The sequence below is a fragment of the Sander vitreus genome, chromosome 16 (assembly GCF_031162955.1).
Source record: "Sander vitreus isolate 19-12246 chromosome 16, sanVit1, whole genome shotgun sequence".
NCBI lineage: Eukaryota > Metazoa > Chordata > Actinopteri > Perciformes > Percidae > Sander > Sander vitreus.
Genome location: NC_135870.1, coordinates 6,655,681 through 6,677,136, shown reverse-complemented (window position 1 = coordinate 6,677,136; position 21,456 = coordinate 6,655,681). Strand labels below are relative to the sequence as shown.

At 38.3% G+C, this 21,456-nt stretch overlaps 1 protein-coding gene across 1 annotated transcript in view; it reads left to right on the top strand.

Annotated features, from left to right (window-relative positions):
- The window catches only part of LOC144531837 (netrin receptor UNC5D-like), a 196,697-nt gene that overhangs the window by 153,212 nt on the left and 22,029 nt on the right, over window positions 1-21,456 (top strand). Inside the window, exons 5-11 of the mRNA XM_078272153.1 lie at window positions 7,762-7,936; window positions 8,988-9,155; window positions 11,373-11,537; window positions 11,874-11,906; window positions 13,812-13,997; window positions 18,818-18,967; window positions 20,675-20,893. Of these exons, the coding sequence (XP_078128279.1) occupies window positions 7,762-7,936; window positions 8,988-9,155; window positions 11,373-11,537; window positions 11,874-11,906; window positions 13,812-13,997; window positions 18,818-18,967; window positions 20,675-20,893 (1,096 nt within the window). The remainder of the gene's footprint in view (window positions 1-7,761; window positions 7,937-8,987; window positions 9,156-11,372; window positions 11,538-11,873; window positions 11,907-13,811; window positions 13,998-18,817; window positions 18,968-20,674; window positions 20,894-21,456) is intronic.

The window sequence follows — 21,456 nt, the reverse complement described above, 5'->3', positions numbered from 1 at the left end:
GGGAGACTCTAGGACTGACACAGAATGCAAATCGCACTCTGGGTTTACACTCTTCCTAGAGCGAACGCTGGAAGAGATGAAAGGAGGGGCGGAGTGAGAGAGAGAGAGAGAGAGAGAGAGAGAGAGAGAGAGAGAGAGAGAGAGATAAATCAAAGCAAAAATATGAGACAGAAAAACCAACCAAAGTACAAGACAGTTATTTTAATCTACTTTAGCCACCAAAGAGAATCCACATATTTATATTCTTATTTGACATTCACGGAGAGAGTGGAGGGGAAATGATGTGGTCAGTTACACTGAAGAAGACAACATCTAAGGCTGTTACACCTTTCTACTTCTGTCTAATTTTACAACACTTTTACAAATGGCTTTATAGTTTCACCATTAGTGGTGGAATGTAACCAAGTAATACATTAAGTCAGTTACCATACAATTTTGAGGTATTTCCATGTTTTTTAATACTACTACACTACATCTCAGAGGGAAATATTGTACTTTCTACTTCACTACATTTATTGGACAGCTTTAGATACTAGTTACTTTGCAGATTCAGATTATTAATACAAATTATAAATCAACTAATAAATGATGATGTATTGTTATAGATTAAGATACCCGTCAATATCTGAAGTACGTAAAATCAGGCCCAACTTTCCCAGCTGCAACATTGGTGATGCTTGCACATTATATTATTCTGAAATGGGCCATTCTCCATAATGAGCTTTTACTGTTGGTACTTTAAACTTATTTATTCATTTTATAATACTTTTCTGTATTTTGAGGACAACCCCTTAAAAAAACCTGAGGAATTCTTCCACCACTGTTCCCAATGAGGGTGCTGATAATGTTAGTAACGTACGTGCTTTCCACTTCTTTAAACAAATGTTCACACTATTTTCTTACTCATTAGTTCTATTTCGAAAAAAGTATTTTTTCCATAATCTTGAGTGTCTGAAATATGATATCACTTAGGCAGTCTAAAATAAACCCATTTTTCTTTTAGGATGGTGGTAGCCAAAGCCCTTTGTCCTATAAATAAATCCAATACAGCCGATACTGGGAACAAGGACAGAGTGTCACCAACACGTAGCTTCTTAAACACTTCAACAGTATTGCAGAGAGGGCAAGTGAGTGATCCTTTGTGAAGGACAGATCAATACCGCAGTAATCAATACTTCAACACTCAAAACGCAGCTCACTTGTTATCCCATACCAACTAAAAAGGATTGAATAGAAAGTTGTTGTCTTTTTAAGTGTGGTTTGGAAGGTTTTGGCAGACATAAAATGCACTTAAATAGTTGATGTCTGTGCAACTGAACAGACTCTGGTGACTCAAGAGTCCCAGAAGTCACCACAGCCCAACTCCTTCACTCTGTTTTTGTAAACATTGCACTTAATGATTGATGTAGGTAGATCTGTAAAATGGTTTTATATTTAGTGTAAAAGTCAATATTATTGTTATTTGATAGCACCGTAGAAGTAAAGTCTGGAAGGTTTGATGTGATTGATAGTATTACATTTACAATATTGTATTTAATCAGAATTGTTTTCAGAAATTGTTGTGAATTATCAGCTACCAATTATGATGCTGCATGGTTCACTGTTTAATGTGTAGACATCATACTGCCTTTTAATGATCTACGCACAAATAAGCTGGTAAAAATAAAAAATGTCACTTACTATTGTAAATCTACGAATTTAAAATGAGTAATGTTGGCTGTTGGCTAAAAACCAGCATTATAAGAGAGGCGTAATACCACAGTGTACTGTAGAATAAATACTCTGTTACGCAGAAGTTATGCAGTACAATTTGGACTCATGTAAAGGTACATTATTGGCATAAAAATATACTTAACATACAAAAGTAAAAGTATGCAGAATGTCCCATTTCAGAAAAATATATATTGGAGTAGAGTTGGGGCTAATTTCAACTACTTAAAGGGGAACTATGCAGTTTTTTTTAGCTTAATTTACCTTAACTGAACAGCTTCGGAGTCATTGGAATGGTTATATGACTTTTTTCAAGTTGAATGGTGGTCGTCTCGCTCCCCCCTAGCGCCTGTGAGCAGAAAAACCACCCTTGCAACTTTCGGCCGGCAAGCCGCAGGCCTCAGCGTTAGGAAGTATCGCGTGATATTGTTTGTAAGTTTATTTGATTAGGACAATGCACATTAATCAACATTTCTGTAAATGCGCCAGTGTTAGCCAGTCGGCTAATTTTCAACTGTAGTCCTAATTACCTAGCATGCATGTTTTTATGGTTGGAAGAAACCGCAGCACCCAGAGGAAACCCACGCAAACACAGGGAGAACATGCAAACTCCACACAGAAAGGATTCGAACCCAGAACCTTGCTGTGAGGCAGAAGTGCTAACCACTGAGCCACCGTGCTGCCAGGTCTCGCGATGTAACGAATTGCTTCACGGCACTGCACACATACGCCCACTCAGGAACCGGCTTACAAGGTAGCGATGGAGTTTTTCACACTATCGTCATGGCTGAGCCGACAAAAAAGAAGCAGAAAGCTAGGAAAGCATTGTCGAGGAACAGAGAAAAAGGGAAACGGCAGACTGACCAAGCGAGGAGTCAGACACAAGTAAACATAGGAGCTGCCAAATATCTATTCCGAAGCTGTAGGGGGAGCTCTATAGAGAAACCTGCGAGCAAAAAGCGAGAAAACAGCGAAGAAATGGCCAAAAACTGCATAGAGCCCCTTTAATATGCTGTTGGGAACCTTTAGCCATAATAATACATCATAATGTATTAGTAGATTATATTTGTATTAACAATCTGAATATAAAGATGTTAAATATAGTGGCATCCAAAGTTCTTTTCTTTTGAATAAAGTATAAAGTAGCATGAAATTGAAAAGTACAAGGTCCTCAAAATTGCACTTAAATACAGTATTTAAGTAAATGTGCTAACAAATGGAGTGTCATAGTGGCATGTCAGAGTGCTCTACCACGTGTTCCAGACAGTTTACAGGGGGGTTGCCATAATGGTAGGCTTTTGACAAATGGTGAAGTAATGTTAACAGTTATCTTTGTCTTTGTCGATACTTTTTGTGGTGGAGATTGGTGCCGACACTGACCTTTTAAAGCATATTGGGTACCATGGCGTGACTGATCCACAATAAATACAGTTTCTTTGTCTGTATCATAAAGAAAATAGTGTTTCAACTATCAGTTACATCCTTTTATAAATGGCAGGCTACAGCAATCCCTGGCCTCATGTTACCCCAGGTATGTAAGTAGTATTTTGTAGTGAACAAGTATGATTAAAAAGCCATGAGCTTGTCGCCTAGTATCATATTGGCATATACTGCATCAGATGCCGCCGACGGGGATTGTCAATATAGTTTCAGGGCTTGAGCCAAGGTTTACAGTGACAAACAAAAAAGCAATAGAGGAGGCATGCTTGTCACAGAAGACACTAGAGAAAGTGAAAAGCAGCAGCAAAGTACAAGAAGTACTTACCCACCTATCTATACATACAGTATATATCTACTGTTTATACTGTACATGGATAATGCAGCTTTTCTATACTGTAATTTATGTAACATTACCCGCAGGGGGTGGACAACCACACATTCAACTTCTCTGCAATAAAACTACCATAATGAAATTCATAATGTTCAGGTTTGTTGAAAAATAACTTTTGATTCAACTCAAGGGTAATAAGTTAATGCATTAATTGCACTGTATTGTATTGTTTTATATCATAAGGTCTCAATGTGATTTTGTTCACCACCATTAGCTTGCACACTGTGAGCAACACACATATGAATGCACACCAATGACATTTCTTTGTGTCTTTGTGGAACATTGTATATGAGAAAAAAACACTTCTCTTCATTGCTTTAATGGCCCAACTGATTAATATTGCAAAATAGACAGTGGCCGAGCATGTATCCAGCTCATTATCTTTACTTGCTACATTGCAATAGAAATTAGATTTGTCATTGAAAGAAATGTTTATAATGTCATACAGTGTAGCATTAATTGCTTGCTGTAGGCAATGCATTTTGTTTTACTCAATGTTTCCTAAGGTGACATATTATCCACTAAATTTTGAAATATATTTAATTTGGACAACATAATGGTTACATCTTGGTACCTGTCAAGTTCAATTTTGGCAATGCTCTATAAATATGCATGCCATCTGAATATGTGTCAGGAGAGAAGGAAGGGTGGGGGGTTAATTTTCAATTCAGTGAATTCTCCGCATTATATTTCTCCATCACAGTTGTTTATAGATGCCTGCTGCCAGCAGGAAAATAGTTTTCTTTTTTTATTTTTGTTGGTGTTTTTTTCTGAAATGAATGGGAGTGTATTTTCAAGTCATTTTCAAGTCATTTGAACATCATGTGCTGAGTAGAAATAGCAATTTGTGCTTGAATTGATTTAAGGTGCTTGTAGTTGCACAACTGACCTTACAACACAGAATTTGTATAATTACTGTATATAAGTTCTTCTTATCTAGTAGTAGTTGACCAATAGCTTCTTCCCCCATTCAATTATTGTGACCTTTTCTCACATCATAACAACACATGCAGTTACAGTAATTTAAAATAGTCTGCATTAGTAAAGCAATATAAGACAGGAGCTTCAGTATGAATGTTGTGTGTTGCTTGTATAACACCAGATAACTGTCTGTCGTCCAGTTGTATAAACTCTCCCATCGTTTCAGATCCTGCCACTCCCACCTGCCCTGAAGTTACCACTGTGTTCCCACCATTTCCCATTCCATCTTACCTGCACACCTGTTCCCACTTCCCCATCAGCCGAGTAGCAACTTTCATTCATTCCTCCCCTGCCCGCTTTTTTGACACCTGCTTTCTAACATCATCCCCTTTTGGATAGGTTTGCCTCCTCTCCCCTGCCTGGGGACAGGTGTTGTAAATTAGCGTTTCACTACAAACACTAAACACAGTGCATCTGGTGCATATACAGTGCTGCTCATGAGTTTAGGAACCCATGCTAAAGTTGACTAAAAAGAGGAATAAAAAAATCTTCTTTTGGAAATTGATCTTAATGCCTTAATTTAAAAAAAAAAAAGTAAAACTACAACCTTTAAGGACACCAATTTTCTTTGTGAATAAATAATGTATTGTAAATAAATACATGTTCTTCCTTAAAATACAGGGGGCATAAGTAAGTACACCCCTATGTTAAATTCCCATAGAGGCAGGCAGGTTTTTATTTTTAAAGGCCAGTTATTTCATGGATCCAGGATACTATGCATCCTGATTTAAAACATGGTTTTATTTCAGTTAACCTAATAGCTGGTTTGATTTGCATTGATAGATGATTTTATGGAAAGTACCCCATGCCAATCTCTAGGTATGGTGAAGGGGATGTGATGATGGGGGGCTATTTTAATTCCAAAGGCCAAGGGAACTTTATCAGGATCATAGTATCCTGGATCCATGAAATAACTGGCCTTTAAAAATAAAAACCTGCCTGCCTCTATGGGAATTTAAAATAGGTGTGTCTATACTTATGCCCCCTGTATTTTAAGGAAAAACATTTATCTATTTACAATACATTATTCATTCACAAAGAAAATGTGTGTCCTTAAAGATTGGATTTTTCCTAATTTCTTTAATTAAGGCATTAAGATCAATTTCCAAAAGATGATTTTTGTATTCCTCTTTTTAGTCAACTTTAGCATGGGTTCATAAACTCATGAGCAGCACTGTATGTTACTATTCTAATGCTACAGTGATATCCATATAAGAAAGAAAAAAAAAACTAAACTAAACACCTGGTTATAACCTTGGCCTGTTTTCGGCCTCTAGTAAACTTTTTATTTTACCGGCCTGGTCTCAGAGTAATGCTTTTAGGGTCAAACCTGTTTTTAAAGAGCCTTTTACATCTTCTCTCTGTGACATTTGAGATGCCTTTTAGGGAGAATCTATTTGAATACTGCAAACAATACACAGACGGTGTAATGTGACCCTGGTAAAAAAAAACAACAGAGCTAACCTCTGTCATCCTTTCGTGAAAGAGGCTGCAGTATTTGCGGAGAAGGTGATAAAGCACAAACCTCCTTCTTGTCAAGGTTAATTCCTTACTTCCCAGATACTAGACAGTGCCACAGACAGTGTATTAGAGATGGCAAACTTTGTACAATCAGAGGAACAACTGTGTACCAGACTTTATATTTGTTAAACTAAGACAGATAGATAGATAGACAGATAGATAGATAGATAGATAGATAGATAGATAGATAGATAGATAGATAGATATGATATGATAGGGTATCAGTGCTTGAAGCAAAATACAAGATTATGTGATTGCATAAATAATCCTTTAAAATGCATAAAAACGAAATAATTGGTATGATGAAACCACAAGATAAGGGTGAATTTTGATTTGAAATTCTGCACTATTTTTGCACTATGAAAGATTGAAATAGACTGCTTCCATAATTGAGAAGATTTTATAGTAGCAGCTGTGGAGAATGTAAAACAGCATGGACGGCAACACACAGGTTGATTAGACATTGAAGGTGTGAAATAGTGAAAGGCAAAAAACATAAAGACCAGGCTTAATGGAATGGCTGATCCAGCCCACCAGTCCAGTGTGGTTTCTTTGTTTGTCTTGAAGGCTGTGGAGCCAAATGATGAAAAGATATAAATTAAAGGCACATGATGAAAGAGTTCTTGGGCCATCAAAAGGAGAAAAAAACGTTTGTGACAACATGACTTCTGATTCATTGATTTCCCGGCTCAATTTTTTCATCCAGGGTGCTTGGAAAGAGCAAAGCAATCTCTGAGTTTGTTGGCCGTTGTTATATTCCCTTGGCAAATGGACACTCCCCACAAATACACACACACACACACACACACACACACACAAACAAACAAACACACTGGAGTACAAACCCATGCACAAACACATGGAGCTCCCAGTGGGGTGGAGTTTTTAATCCTCAAATACACTGCCATAAATCAAACCCCACTCCCTCATGCCCCAGCTCGTCTCTCTCAATGAAAAGATCAAGCCAGTGGCACATTAATAGCAATTTACAGGACCAGTCATGCGAGGAGAGGAGCATCAACAAAGTGTCCTTTATTTTGTAATTCCTTATTACTTTCAATCACTACACGGACACTAAATTGGTAAAGAGTAGAAGATGTGACCTACCTACTCCATCACCCCCTCCGAGTGAATGTCATGTTATACCTTAACGACAAACCCCTAATCTTGCAAACAGAATTATCTTAATAAATGTAGTGTGGGGAAAAACATTGAAATAAACATTATGTGGTACTGTCTTTGGGAAAGTCCTGAAAAGGAGAGTGTTTAGCGTTAAGGAATGGCATCACTCACTTTCCTCAAATCATGTAAATAATGACTGGTCAAAATAAGATAACTAAAATTAAGGAATAACAATTTTGATGTAGTTAACTAAAAGTAAGGAATAACAGTTTTGACATTGTTAGCTAAAGGTTATGAATAAATAGCTAAAATAGTTAGCTACAAGTCATGAATAGCATTAGCTTAAACATTTGAGAGTTAATCGTATTTGTATAACTCGTTATACAAAACCAGACTGAAATACAAATGGTATTCTTAGCAAGTTCACACATTCACCCAAAAAACAAACATGGGAGATTTGTATCTGAAAAGGTACAATTGGTGTTAAGGAACACACTTTCAGATATACAGTATTTAATCTGTCACATCTTCAAATGTGTTTTTGTCTATATATGAAAGCCTTTTAGTTACTCATGCAAATACACTGCTGTTTTCAGGTGGAATGGCTAAAAAATGAAGAACCTCTCAACTCTGACGGTGTCATTGATACAAGAGGCGACCATAATCTCATCATCTCTGAAGCCCGTCTCTCTGATTCCGGAAACTATACCTGTGTTGCCAGCAACATTGTGGCCAAGAGACGCAGTGCCACTGCCACTGTTGTAGTTTATGGTAAGATATCAAATTCCACATATACTGTGTGATATTTTTCAAAAAAAGATGCGTCTAAGTTGAGTCTGAGCCAAAAAGGTGTGATGGTAGAATTATTTATGGTGCGCAGTACAGGTGATCAAAACAATGTCAAACAGCTTTTTTGTCTGCCTCAAAATATCAATTTTCACTACATAAGTAAGCTTTCAAATTGACACCTCAAGCCAATTCCCCAAAGTCGTTAATGTAAAAAGCGCTGCTCAACCACAGCGTGTGGTCTTTTTTTACACAAGTCTAATGAGCAGGCAATGGGCAAGTGATCCCTCATGTGTAAAAACAAGGAGACACAGACGCAATATTTACAAGTACTCAATTATTAATGGTGGAAGGGCAGTGACGTGGGCTGTCACAACTCCCCGTGCTTTATCTGCCAGTGCTGAACCACCTTGCGTGGAGCGCTTTGTATAGCTGCAGGCTAGCAGATTCCGTTTCCAGCATTTTTATAACTCTGTAGAGAGCTCTGCAGAGACAAAGGAGAATAAGTGGAATTATAATGTCATACTAGCACCACCTAATTTCACACCAGAGCAATACCTTGTTAATGGAAGTATTTCAGGTGTTATTTTACTGACCTTTCATCCTGTTATTTTTATTTTTTCGGGGAGGAAATTTAGCTGCTGCAAATCCTCTAATTCTTTCTGACACCCTGTTGTTGAGGCCCATCAATCATTAATTTTCTTAATGCTAATGAAGTCTAGACAGGCTCACTACTCCCAATAGCCTCTGACAGATGTACAATGGTGGAAGACTAGTATTTCTTCCTGTCCTATGACAGCAAATGAGCCGATTAGTCAATCATCCCGTATTATTTTAGGCAACAAATCAGAGGAAGAAGTAGACAGAAGGGAAGACACCATTGATCATCTTTGTAAGGACACCTCAGTTTTTCCTGATAAGACATTTATTGTCACTTTTGAGTGAACCCCTGTGATGCAGACTCGGTGCAGAATAGTAGGCCAGTCGTCATTCTTGTAGTATCTGTTCATCCCTTTCCTTTCATCCTTTGGCACAGTGAATGGGGGCTGGTCATCATGGACAGACTGGTCTCCCTGTAATGTACGCTGTGGTCGCGGTGTGCAGAAACGTTCTCGCACTTGCACAAATCCAGCTCCTCTCAATGGGGGAGCCTTCTGTGAGGGAATGTCGGTACAGAAGAGCACCTGCAACACACTGTGTCCAGGTAAGCACAAGCACATAGTTTGTGGAGTTTTTGAAACTGTCAACTCACAGGTTCCAGTTAATAATTCTGTTTAACCCTTGTGTTGTCTTACTTTTTGTTTGTTTTTTCTGGGTCAATCTTTCAAAGGAAAACATTTTTTTCAACGTTGTGGCCTCCTTCCAAACGTTTTTGTCACTTTTTTCCAAGTTTCTTGTCACTTTTTCCAATGTTTTTGTCGATGTTTTTGTCATTTGTTTCCCCACGTTTTTGAAGCTTTTTCTGACATTTTTGTCACATTCTTCAACATTCTTTCATACATTTTTCTTCAAATGCCATAAAATTCAATGAAAGTAGTGAACTGATCATTTCTTTTACCATTCATGTTATTTTCCTTGACAAGTCAGTTGAAAGAGAGCCAAATTTCCGATATGGAAACTTTTAGAAAATGGGTTCAATTTGACCCGAGGACAACAAGGGTTAAGTCGTGAAAATCTTAAAACTGACTTCAGGGGTGCATTCTAGGAGGCTCTAAGATTTGAGATTTAGATGCTTGAACAAATTGCATTCATTGGTTATTTCTTGCCTCAAAGGAATAGTGCAACATTTTTGGGGAAAATGGTTTTTATTTTATTGTTTTATTTTATTCTAACTTAATATATTTGGCTTTTTGATATATTTTCTGTTATTGTAGCGTGGATGGGGCTACAACAGGATTGTGCAATCCTGTATAATGACGATTAGGTGCAGCCTTGAACCTTAAAAAGTATATAAAACATTAGTAGTAGTTTTATTGGACGTTATGTGCTGGAACTTTTGCTGGGCTCAGTCTTTCGGGAGCCTGATCAAGAAATAATGCGGTGCCCCATAAAGCCCCAAGTTGATGTAATTACGCTTCGGCCTTTTTACAGATTGAAATAACAAGATATTACATGTTGATTAGTTAACAATTAGTCAGCAGATTCTTTTTATCTTTGGACAGAGCCAGGCTAGCTGTTTCCCCCTGCTTCGAGTTTGAATGCTAAGCTAAGTAAACTGTCTGCTGGCCCGAGCTTTGTATTTAACAGATTAACTCTTGGCAAGAAAGCAAATAATTGCATTTCCTAAAATGTTGCAGTGTTCTTTCTTTTCAATGTCAGCATAGCCTTGAATGCATCAGTGTGGAGAGGTTTCTCTCTGCTCACAAATGCCACACAATAATACAGTAAATGTGACAAAAAGTAAAGGCAACAAAATGCTCTCTGGGATTGAAACTCAGGAGCGTTTAAAGCCTCTGTAAGTTGATTTTCTTACCTGTAATTAACAGAGAACAATGTCAGTTTTGAAGGTAGGAAATCAGTCTAAAAGCTTGAGGTACACTTTGCAGTTAGCGGTAGTCTCCTTTCCAACAGTTACATTATACCGTGAATGCATTGCACGTCTCCACTGCTGATAGTAGTGACAGTGGTTTGTATATAAAATCTAATGCAGTGGGCCTTAAAGAAAAGCAAATTAAGATAAAATGCATGAGTAATGGAGAGAGGGAGTGAAAAAGAAAGGCATACAGTAAGGAGAATTTGAGAGAGAGAAGCAAACAACCGAAGCTTAGGATGTGAGAGGAAGAGCAGAGCAGCAGTTCCAGTTATCAAAAGTTCTGTGTAATCTGCTCTGCCCAAGTGTTTTTTCTAGACAAGCCCAAATTTATGATTTCAACCAGTATAAAGGGAAATGCTCATCAGGTTTAAGAAAAAAAAAGTTATCAGTGGAAGACAGTGCACTTCTGCAAACATTATCTACCCTTTGCCAACTGCCTCCTTCTGAAGGATTCTTACTGCTGCATAACATAAACAGAGTGCATTTGCGTTTAGATTAGCAGGAAGAAGGGAACCTTTAGTTAATTTGGAGGTGGAAAGGAGGCTTGATGGAGTATAACACAGCAGAGGGTCTTTGTGCTCCAAGTCACCCTGAGGAGGAGAATGTTTTCGAGAAGTTAGTAGTGCAGCTGTTAGGGTAAAGTCCCAAAAAACTATTAAATGTATCAACGTAGGTTTATTGTTTATTATTCGTTTGTTTATTTGTTTTTTTGTCATGTCAGTTAAAAAAGAATTGGTTCTCTTTTTCTGTATTTTTCTATATCTTCTTTATTCTTTTGCAACTTTACGTGTACTGTATGAGTGTGTTTGTTCACACATTAAAGGGACGATAATGTATATATGCATCCTTGTATTCTTAAACGTTTGCATTTGCCTGTGATTCCCTCAGTGGATGGCGGCTGGGGAGAGTGGAGCGAGTGGTCAGTGTGTAGTTCAGACTGTGAGAGGCAGCGCGGCAGAGAGTGTACAGCTCCGGAGCCCAAACATGGAGGGCGGCTGTGTGACGGGGTGGCACTGGCTACAGACAACTGCACCGGCGGCCTCTGCACACAGAGTGGGTAACACCACCATCTCTCTCCACTGTTTAACAATGAGAAACCGATAGTTAAGCACCATTACTGTCAGTCCTATTGTGTTCGGGGACTGTGTCATTATAGATTTACTGTTCATAATTTTTGGCAGTGTGGGCTAGATCATGATAATCATTATACTCATGCTCATTACCAGAACCCTCATCCATCTCCATTATTCATCCTCTCCACATACATAACGCACAGTGGTGCACAGGCATGGATGCATACACAGGTAGTAATTAAATCAACTAAGACTTGTAGCATTCAAAAAGGTCAACGAGAAACTCTCAAATTCTGATGTTTCTCTGTCTTTGCAGATCGAAAGTTGCTACATGATGCTAAGCCACAGGGTGAGTTTGTCCTCAGCTTGCATTACTGACTATGTTATTTTAAAGCTATCACTGTCTACGAAGAATACTGATGCAATCATTTACTTGACCAGATAATATTAGATATAAATTGTCTGGAAGGTGTTGATTGTTTCAGATAGGCTCACAGCTCTTATTTAGAGTCGTCATCACCTTTATAAATTACTTGTACTTCAGCCGCTTGTGTCAGCTGTTGCTAGGCTACACTGTCTACTATTTGCTGGAGTTGTAAAGTAACATAAAGTCCATGTTTGACAAGTGCCAGTACAATGTTTTTATTGAGAACCCTAACCCACCACTGGCAGTAAGTGAAAGAAATATGGCTGGTGGTTTAGCCTAGCAAATCAGTAACTTTACCCAAACAAAGGGTGAAACATTTTGATGAGTGAAAAGCAACCATGGTATAACAGGGATGAATCACTCTGACAGGTGTGGTTATGAAAACTAACACACTCTGCATGACTCATTGTGAATTCTCCCATAGTTAGAATAGAGGCGAGAGTAATTTAGGATACAGATGTTGTGACAGACAAGCAGTGTACAAGGTTTATGAATAATAAGTGGAAAATACACAAAATGTTTCAGTTCATTGCAAGCAAATATGTAAGCACATAGGAGAAGAAATACATTTTTGTTAAAAAACAAACAAACATTCAATTTCCAGTCTGGTTGTGATTTTTGTGTCATGGAGTACACATTTCTGACTCAAACAGGCAGAAGACTGGGATGGTTTTCTCCACCCTTGGCATCCATTTTCACTCCATTTACAATAACATACAGTATGTTGGATCATGTCACTTGTTAATAATGGACTTCAACAGGAATTAAAGTAAAATACCATTTACTCCTGTAACATTGTATGGTTAAACTGTATTGTGTAGGTACAATATTCTTAAACAGTTATGCGTGATGATCAATTCTATCAACCGAATCATCTATTCCCAGCTTTGTTATTACCTGAGTTTTAATTCTGTACCAATTTACTGTAAATTTCCATGAATATTATTTTTGGATTCATCAGATATAGCATTTCAGTGGTTTGTGTCTGTGCATGCATTGCTTTGTGCATTTTTGCCGTCGAGTGTAATGGGCCATGTATGTGTTGATTACTGCTGCGTAGTTAAAGCCATAGGCGCATGTTCTCTTTACTTGTCCTTTAACAGTTACGTATTTATGTTCGTCAGAAATGGGAAAAAGAATGCAACCAAGCTGCCAAAACTTCCCAAGCCCCCAATTAACCTGGTACTGTAGCTGTTAATGCCGCTTTGCATTATTTGTCAATTTGTCCCCATTTGAGCTTCAGGCTACTTAGAGGATTTCTCAGCATGTCCTGTTTCGGCGCAGATCTCATTATCTTTCAAGAACAAGCTAGCAGCCCCTTTATTTCCCACTCGTTCTTTTTCCTTTGTGGAGTTGGACGCTGCAGTACTGGTGGGACAAGATAGAGCATAATCATTGCCGATGAGCTAATTTAATGAATTGGTTTTGTCACATTATCCCATAGGAACACAGAGTGCCTCCAACACCAGAGCAAAGCAGTATTTGAAATGACAGTCAGGTGCTGGGTTGATTATAATCTTCTTCCATCCGAGGTTCCTCATTAGTAGCTTTAACACTTCACGAAGGAACAATGAAGCTGTGCATCAGGAGGCAGTGCAGACGAGGAATAGAAAACAAAAATGGCGCTAAAGTTGTGTGAAACCAGGGTAGACTTGCTTCCCATGAAAGACTTCCATATCTTTAACTCAGCTACAAAGATTTTCAGTTTATTCTGGGAGAAAATGTCTTGCAGCTTCCTAATTAATAAGCACAGCGGACTCAGTGGAAAGCAAAAAAAAAGTTGCTCAAATATCTTCTTCTCTCTCTTACTCACTCTTACTTTCCAAGGTGTGGAGAACAGCAGCGATGTGGCCTTGTATTCAGGCCTTGCTGCGGGGGTGGTGACAGTGGTGCTGCTGATCATCGCTGTCACTCTTTACCGAAGGAGCCAGAGTGAGTACGGTGTGGATGTCATCGACTCCTCCGCCCTCACTGGGGGCTTCCAATCCTTCAGCTTCAAGACCTCTCGTCAAGGTGAGCCGGTGACTTTGTGTCTTACAAATCCGATTTACACTTAAAATCGTGCCATTAAATGCTACATCCCTCTGTGAACATAGGCTTCCCACCGCATTCTGTATCCAAACTGGGAAGAAGAAAATTAATAAAAGAGGCTCTTAATGTTACTAATGGTTGAAATAACAGAGGGTAGATGGAAAAGATGGGAAAATAATACAGGAAAAGTTGTGTTATATAATATTACAATGTTTAATGGAAGTTTTATAAAGCTTCCTGTAATAATTTCCTTCAGTTTAGGTCATATCCTGAGGAGGACACCTTTCGATAATTCACTGTATACATTCAGAATATGAAGCATATGATACAGCAAGTTGTGTGGATCATTTGCTAGAGTCTGGTGCCATGTTGGATAATTTAATTTATTCATTAATAAATGCACACTGTTTGACTCGTGCATAATTATACTCATCACACCCCATAAATTAGAGAGTAGAGTTGATACATAAATACTGTATGGCTTGCTTCCATGTTCACACCTATCACTCCTGCTGCTGTATAATACTGCCCTACAAAGGCAAAACGCCGTAACATCATGTTTGGTAAAAAATTAGTTCATGTCATTTTTGGGGTATTTGAGACCTACTTTATCATGTGAATAAATATTGTGTATCAATTTGATTGTTTTAACGAGAAAATAAAGGGCTATGACAACCGTAACTTCCAAAACCATACGAGAAACCATAGCAGAACGCCGTAACAGCTGTTAAGGCTCTTTGCCTTTGTTCCGGGACGCTGAAGTTGAGTTAAGGTGTTCTGACTTTGTTTAGCCAGGCATCAAGAAAGATGTTACTGTGCCGCCGTGATGTTACTGCCTACTCTGGCTTTGTCATACTGTCGAGATTTGCCGCTCTTTAATTGTCACCAATCCACGTAACATACACACGACACATCGTTGAAATAAAGTGGCGATGGTTCAGATCCGTCAATGTCAGTGACAGCCCAGAGCTAGCTAAATTGAATCTGTGTCACATAGCGCTAACGTTGATGCTGACACACCTCCTCACTGGCGGAGCCTCACATCAGATGCCGAAAATGAATTATTAAATACACAGGCATCCTACCTTTCCATGCAATCCGATATAATCCATGGAAGATATAATCCATAGCAATGCACGTCATCTGCTGTATCCACAACAATCCATACGTGTTTGAGCCATATTTCCTCCTTGCAGTTGTTTATGTCAGATCTTACACAAATCCAAATGGTAAAAGTAATTCCAACTTTTTTTCGGTCGACGCTGTCTGTTATCTCAGAATTAAAAAGTAGTAATCCAAGTCGAGTTCACTGACTGTGCATCTTGAGCAGTTTGGTGGCCCTTAACCAGGGGCGATTCTAGGATCAGACCTTTAGGGGGGCTCAGCCCCTAATGAGAATGTGACACAGTGCCTTGCAAAAGTGTTAAACCCACCCCCCGTTAAAACAGTAATTTCATTAGCCGATAATCTCTGAGCTAACTACTGAACTGAGCTAAATACTACCAATCAGAGTGTCATCTCCCATTACCTTTGTCTTGATCTAATGTTTAATTAATTATTACTCTATATCTTGCATTTAAATAAATATACTTTTGTATTCAATTATAATTAAATTATCTTTGAGAAAATATGTCTTGTATTTATTCATACTGTACATACTGTACTGCAAAGTAACTTATGTCATACTGTTTAACTGTGTTGGTGTTGCCGCACTATCCTGATCATTAGAGCACTAAATAGGAGAGGTCTTCTATATAATTTAAAACAAATACCATGATGACTAAACCTTGGTTAGGTCTAGTCAGCAAGCAAATATTGATTATATGTCAGTTACTGCCTTTTGCCTTTGCACGACTCCTTATTTTTGGCACATGATGCAAAGGCAGAGTACAATAACTGCCAAACAAGTGTCAAAGGTCAATTTTGAGCTCAAGATTTTTTGCATACAAACATTTCTTCATTATAACAATTAGTTGTCAAATTTTGGGAGTCCTACCTATAATACTTTTGTCTGGACAAAACAGAAACTTTGAAGTCATTTTTCTCAGTTTCACACTCTAGCGAGTTAAGGTCTTTTGCCTTTGCAAGGCAGAATAGCTGCAGGTTTTTAATGAACTAAAAGTGAAAAACCCCATACAGTATGTAGACCCAACAGTTGTAGATGATCATTTTGGGTTTTGATATGCTTTTAAACTTGTACTAGACACTAAACGTTTTTAATCTGTATTAGAAAAAATAAACAAAATCAACCTACCTGATGATTTTGAAGAGCTTCTTCACCATCTAAAGATACAAAAAAGTGTGCTTTGCACTTGACTTTGTAATAAGAGGTTGTTAAAGAGCAGTGAAAAACAAGTACCAAAATTGCTCTTCACAACCTAATTACCATAAATACAACCCACCTTGGCACAAGATGGTTCATTTGGATTCTCAAAATGACCTAACAGGCACGAGCACAAGAATGGCTCCTGCGTCCACTAAAAATGGCATTTGGATTGCATTTGTATTTATGTATCTATTTACTTCTTTTGTACATTGACTGGGCTTACGTGCAGTTTAGTGTCACAAATTATCTTCCAAAAACTGAGTGTCCCAAATGATGAGGGTCTTATTTGAGACAGGTTAGGGTTAAGGTTAGGGGTAGGGGTGGGGTTAGGGTAGCACAGGTGGTTTAGCAGGTTCATAATTAATTAAGGACATTGTATGGGGAATTTGGGACACTAAACTATACCCATTGACTGTGCAATTAATGTATCAATCTGGTGATCGTAGTCAAGAATATGAGGATTTGGTTGATTTCATTTTCACAAAATAACAAAATCAAAAGTAGCTTTTTGACTGCAAGTGCAATCATACTATTCTAATTTGATGATTCAAAAGACCCTGAAAATCTGTCCAAAATCAAATTAGGTCTACCGTTTGCCTGGTAATACAATGAGATGGCATTATAATATAAATGAAGTGTCATTCTCCTCCAAACATTAGAACTATGCACAAATGAAAAAGGGAGACCAGACACATTCACACTCATTTTTCAGCTTGTCCTAGGTGAAGAAAAATATACAGCTCACACACACGCGCACACACTTTGAGAAGACCACAAGATACATCATGTGGTTCTGATTCTGTTGCACTCATATAAATGTACTCACATGTTAATGTCATGGTTTGTAATATAAACTGCAGAACATTTATATAACGAATATATACATGTGTGTGTATATATATATATATATATATATATATATATATATATATATATATATATATATATATATATGAATTATGCATACATTTCCTTGTATATTTTTTTGTTTACTTGACCCTTTTGGAGATTCTTGCTGTAGTGCACCAAATGTCAAATAAAATACAGTATAAAGCTTAATCTATAAAGCAAACCATGCATGTATTGCTTTATTGCAAACATCAACATACCCCAAGCAATATAAGTACACTGAAAACTTGTGGTATAAGCAAATTTTGTGCTCTAAACAATTTTACAATTTAACATATTTATTATTACCATAACTTAGGCAAAAAATAAACAAGAGGTGTATCATCAGGGTAGTGAGTCAGTTTGTGGCATTATCTGCTGTTTTTGTATCATTTATCTAACATACAGCAAAACTTCAATTCATTATTCATGATTCCAAAATTAAAATGTAATTTATTAGTGTTTTAATTCTTGTTCACCCGGCTCCCGAATGAGCATTTGTGGCCCTGCATTTCCAACATCAGAGCTCAGAAGCGAGGTGTGTTTTGCCCCACAGATTGAGGCATATTTTTACAAGGCTGGCATTATGGGTCGCCACAGCAACAGCTCTCAGCAGGGCATAATAAAGTTCATTTTGATAACACAGCAGGAGCCAGAGAAAGCTTTAATCTTGGTCCCTGTTCTCCTTGATAGAGGGGCTAGAACAGCCCAACCTCCATAAAATCCAACATGCCCTCCCCTCCCCTCCCTATATGTTGCAGCCTGCTACACACTGCTACAGTAGTTACACAGTAATCATTTCATTTCACCTCTTTTTTGCAAAGACATCCTTGATCATTAGTCACTATGACAACGGCTCACCCAATTCCCAAAAAAAGAAATCGGCAGTGAACATTTCTTTGCTCATTAGGAGAAACCACGCTGTTTGCTTAACCGTGTCTTTTGTCGTCATTTCATGCTCGATGAAAACGCTTTTGAATCATTAAACACACACAAAAATTCACTTTACAAAAAAAAGATCTTATCTATAATAACTTTTCTCTGTTTCTGTGTTTTTTGATTGATCCACAAGGTACTGTGATTTAATTCCAGTACAACATACATACTGTACAAATGGCTACAGTATGTGACTGATTGGGTGCATCACTTGCTGTAGCTGCAGCAACACTCTTACCTCCGCCTGCACCTCCTGAAGTTGGAAATGTATATGTAAAGAAAAATGTAAATATTCACGAGTTAATTGTTAATAAATTGATAATTTAATTCAATGGCAATTTTTTTCAGACTGTCACAGCATTTTTTTTAAACCACCATGACATCAAATGTAAGCATATTATTACGCCCCAGCTGTTGTTGTTATGCAGTTTTCACTTTTAAGAGAGACATTGATACGGTAAGGTGTTTGCCCTTCCTGTATTCGTGGTAATAATAGTGTAGTAATAGTCATAGGTGGATAAAACTAATGGTCATGACACGTTTTAGGTTTAATTGTTGAGGCAGTCTAGTTTAAAGTGTCATTCTCTGCAAATGTGATTTGCAAATCTAATTGTTGACAGTAATTAGCATTTTCTGTTTGTGTGTTTTTCAGCGAACCCCCTGCTAATTAATTCATCCATGCAACCTGATCTGACAGTGTCGCGTACCTACACCAGCCCCATGTGTTTTCAGGACTCTATTGAGAAGGAGCTGATGGCCGAGCGCTCACTCCTTGACCCATTGCCCGATCTCCAAGTCAAAGGTCAGTGTTTTGAAAGCCCAATGTCTGTGGTGGTCAACTACTTTTGGCAAGGCAAGAGTTAACAGAGCAGTTTGCAGTTCTGCCGTTGCAGTCACAGGGGTAATCCGTCTTGCTTTGAACCTGCTTTGAGGCAATCTCTAAGAAAGCTGTCACAAAGAAAAATGGTCATCACCTTGAAAGGCATCACAAATTGACCATTCGCTAAGCCACGTCCTCCTTAGTTGCTGTTGCTACGTTTGTCAAGCGTTCTGCTCTTGCACAGACTTGCAGTTTACAGTGATATACCACTCTTAATTTATAATGATGTTTGAAAGAATGGGTCCTTGAGTTCCAATATGTTATTTCCATGGCCTAGAAAAGTTCAATCAATATTTGTGAACATGAGCTACTTTCTTTCTCTCTCAAAGCCAGAAACCAGAGAACTTGTCATCAATTATAAAGTCTGGAGCTGCTCCTTAGACAATACCCATATTCTATATATATGTATAGATGTATAGATTTAAATAGAGGTATAGACATATGCATGTATCGATATATAGATATATGAACTGTCTTAGACCATAAGAATAACATGTATGGATTTTGAAAATGGGCGTAGCTCCCCTTTATTGTCTCCAGCTGCTTTCAGGATGAGGACAACCAATGTTTTGGCAAATTTGGCAAACATAACACTAATTCGTTAACGTTGGCTAGACTCTGCATGCTCCTTGGCGTTGGAAGTAATGCTCTGTTACCAGGGGTGGGGCGAGAAGGGGGGCACGGGGTGGCACCGGCCCCCCTAAATTTGATTATCCCATCCACTGGGCTAGAGTGCTGTCAATCTGACAATTGTGATTTCCATTGGATCGGAGTATTGTGATTTGGCTGCCTGTTCTGCCAATTTTCCCAGCCATTGTCACATGACCAATTCATTTTTCCATGATGACTATCCAAAATTCTAAAACCATGGAACCAGCACTGGAATTGTTTTTTGTTTGTTTTTTAAAGTGGCAGACTGAGCCTATGGAAAATGTATATTATTTATCAGATATAGGTAAGGTTTAAGGTTTAAAGCAACACTATGTAACTTTTAACGCAAGCTGTAGTTCTAATGAGACAACCTGTAGGGGGACCGAAGCAGGAAAAGTTACATAGTGTTGCTTTAAGGTTTAAAATGAGAACAAGTTAAACTAATCCTGGAATCGCCCCTGTCGGTTACCACTTTAGGCAGTACGCATGTCAGCCGGACATGCTGACGTCCGCAGCTTATGTAAAAGCAGATAAACACACTGGTTAATCCATTCCTCACACTTGTGTTTTGGGGTTTGGAAAGGCTAAATGAAAGATGTCAGCCTTACAAACTCTTCACTGCTGAGTATCACTCTTACTACAGCCCCATGCACACTGCTTCAGCTTGTGGAGAAATACAAAGCTTGACAGGCTTGCTGAGTCTAGTTTCGGTTGCTAAGCTACTGTATTATTGGACAACGGCTGTTTGGGGGACGGTCAAGTGTAGAGGGATTGGTTTTACAGACACCATACTGAATTCAACTTTTAGAGTAATCTTCAAAAGAGCTATTTTATCACTGTTACATGCTGCTGGAGTTTTAAAAAACTGAGATTATAGTGATGCCATATTCCTTGCCTTGTCTTTTCTGCTTTTCTAATGTTTATGATCTGAGTTTGTTTAACTGTAACAAGGTCGCTGTTAATTAATTGTATCTCTAGGTGTGACAGAAAGGGCGGAGTACCATGTCATGTCCCACCCTCAGACATTTCCAAGGGGCCTGGCTCCAGACTATAGAGGGGTCGCAGTTGGGACGACGCTGGGCAGAAGAGGCAAAAACCTTTTCACTCCGCAAGTGTCTTTGACTCCCTGCAAGCCTCTCCACAAAGCAACCGCGGTGTTTGGTCATGCTGGAGGCAGGCTGGTGGTGCCTAACACAGGTGAGCCTACTGTGAACAAAAAAACTAGAAATCGCAGAGAAACTGAAATCTATAACTTCACTTTAGAGCTACAGCAAAGCTGATGCAGGGATTCTTGAGTTGCATTTTAGAAGTTGTTTGACCTTGTCAGTGTTGGTCTGCAGCGAATATGTGGAAATGTCTCCGATTGACCAAGTAACGTGAACAGGAATACATTATTTAGGGAATTGATAAAGTTAGACAGCATTGGCATTTCTAACTTCTGACCAGCGCATCCTTACAAACCCCATCAACATTTCTCAGTGTATGGAAAGTACCATAGTAAATCCATAAGCTTGTTTGTTTTGCTAGAATTTCTTTTTAGCTTTTGAATGCACTGTAAGTAAGTAAGTAAAGTTTATTTCTAGAGCACATTTAAACACAGCTTAAGCTGACCAAAGTGCTGTACAAAGAAGCACTAAGGTGCTGTAGAAAAATAAAAAGTTGAAAGAAAATGCCAAAGAACATCCCAACAGCAAGCAGCAACATACAAGTACAGAATCATAGACATGATAACAGAATGAGAGATTAGTGTGTTAAAAAGT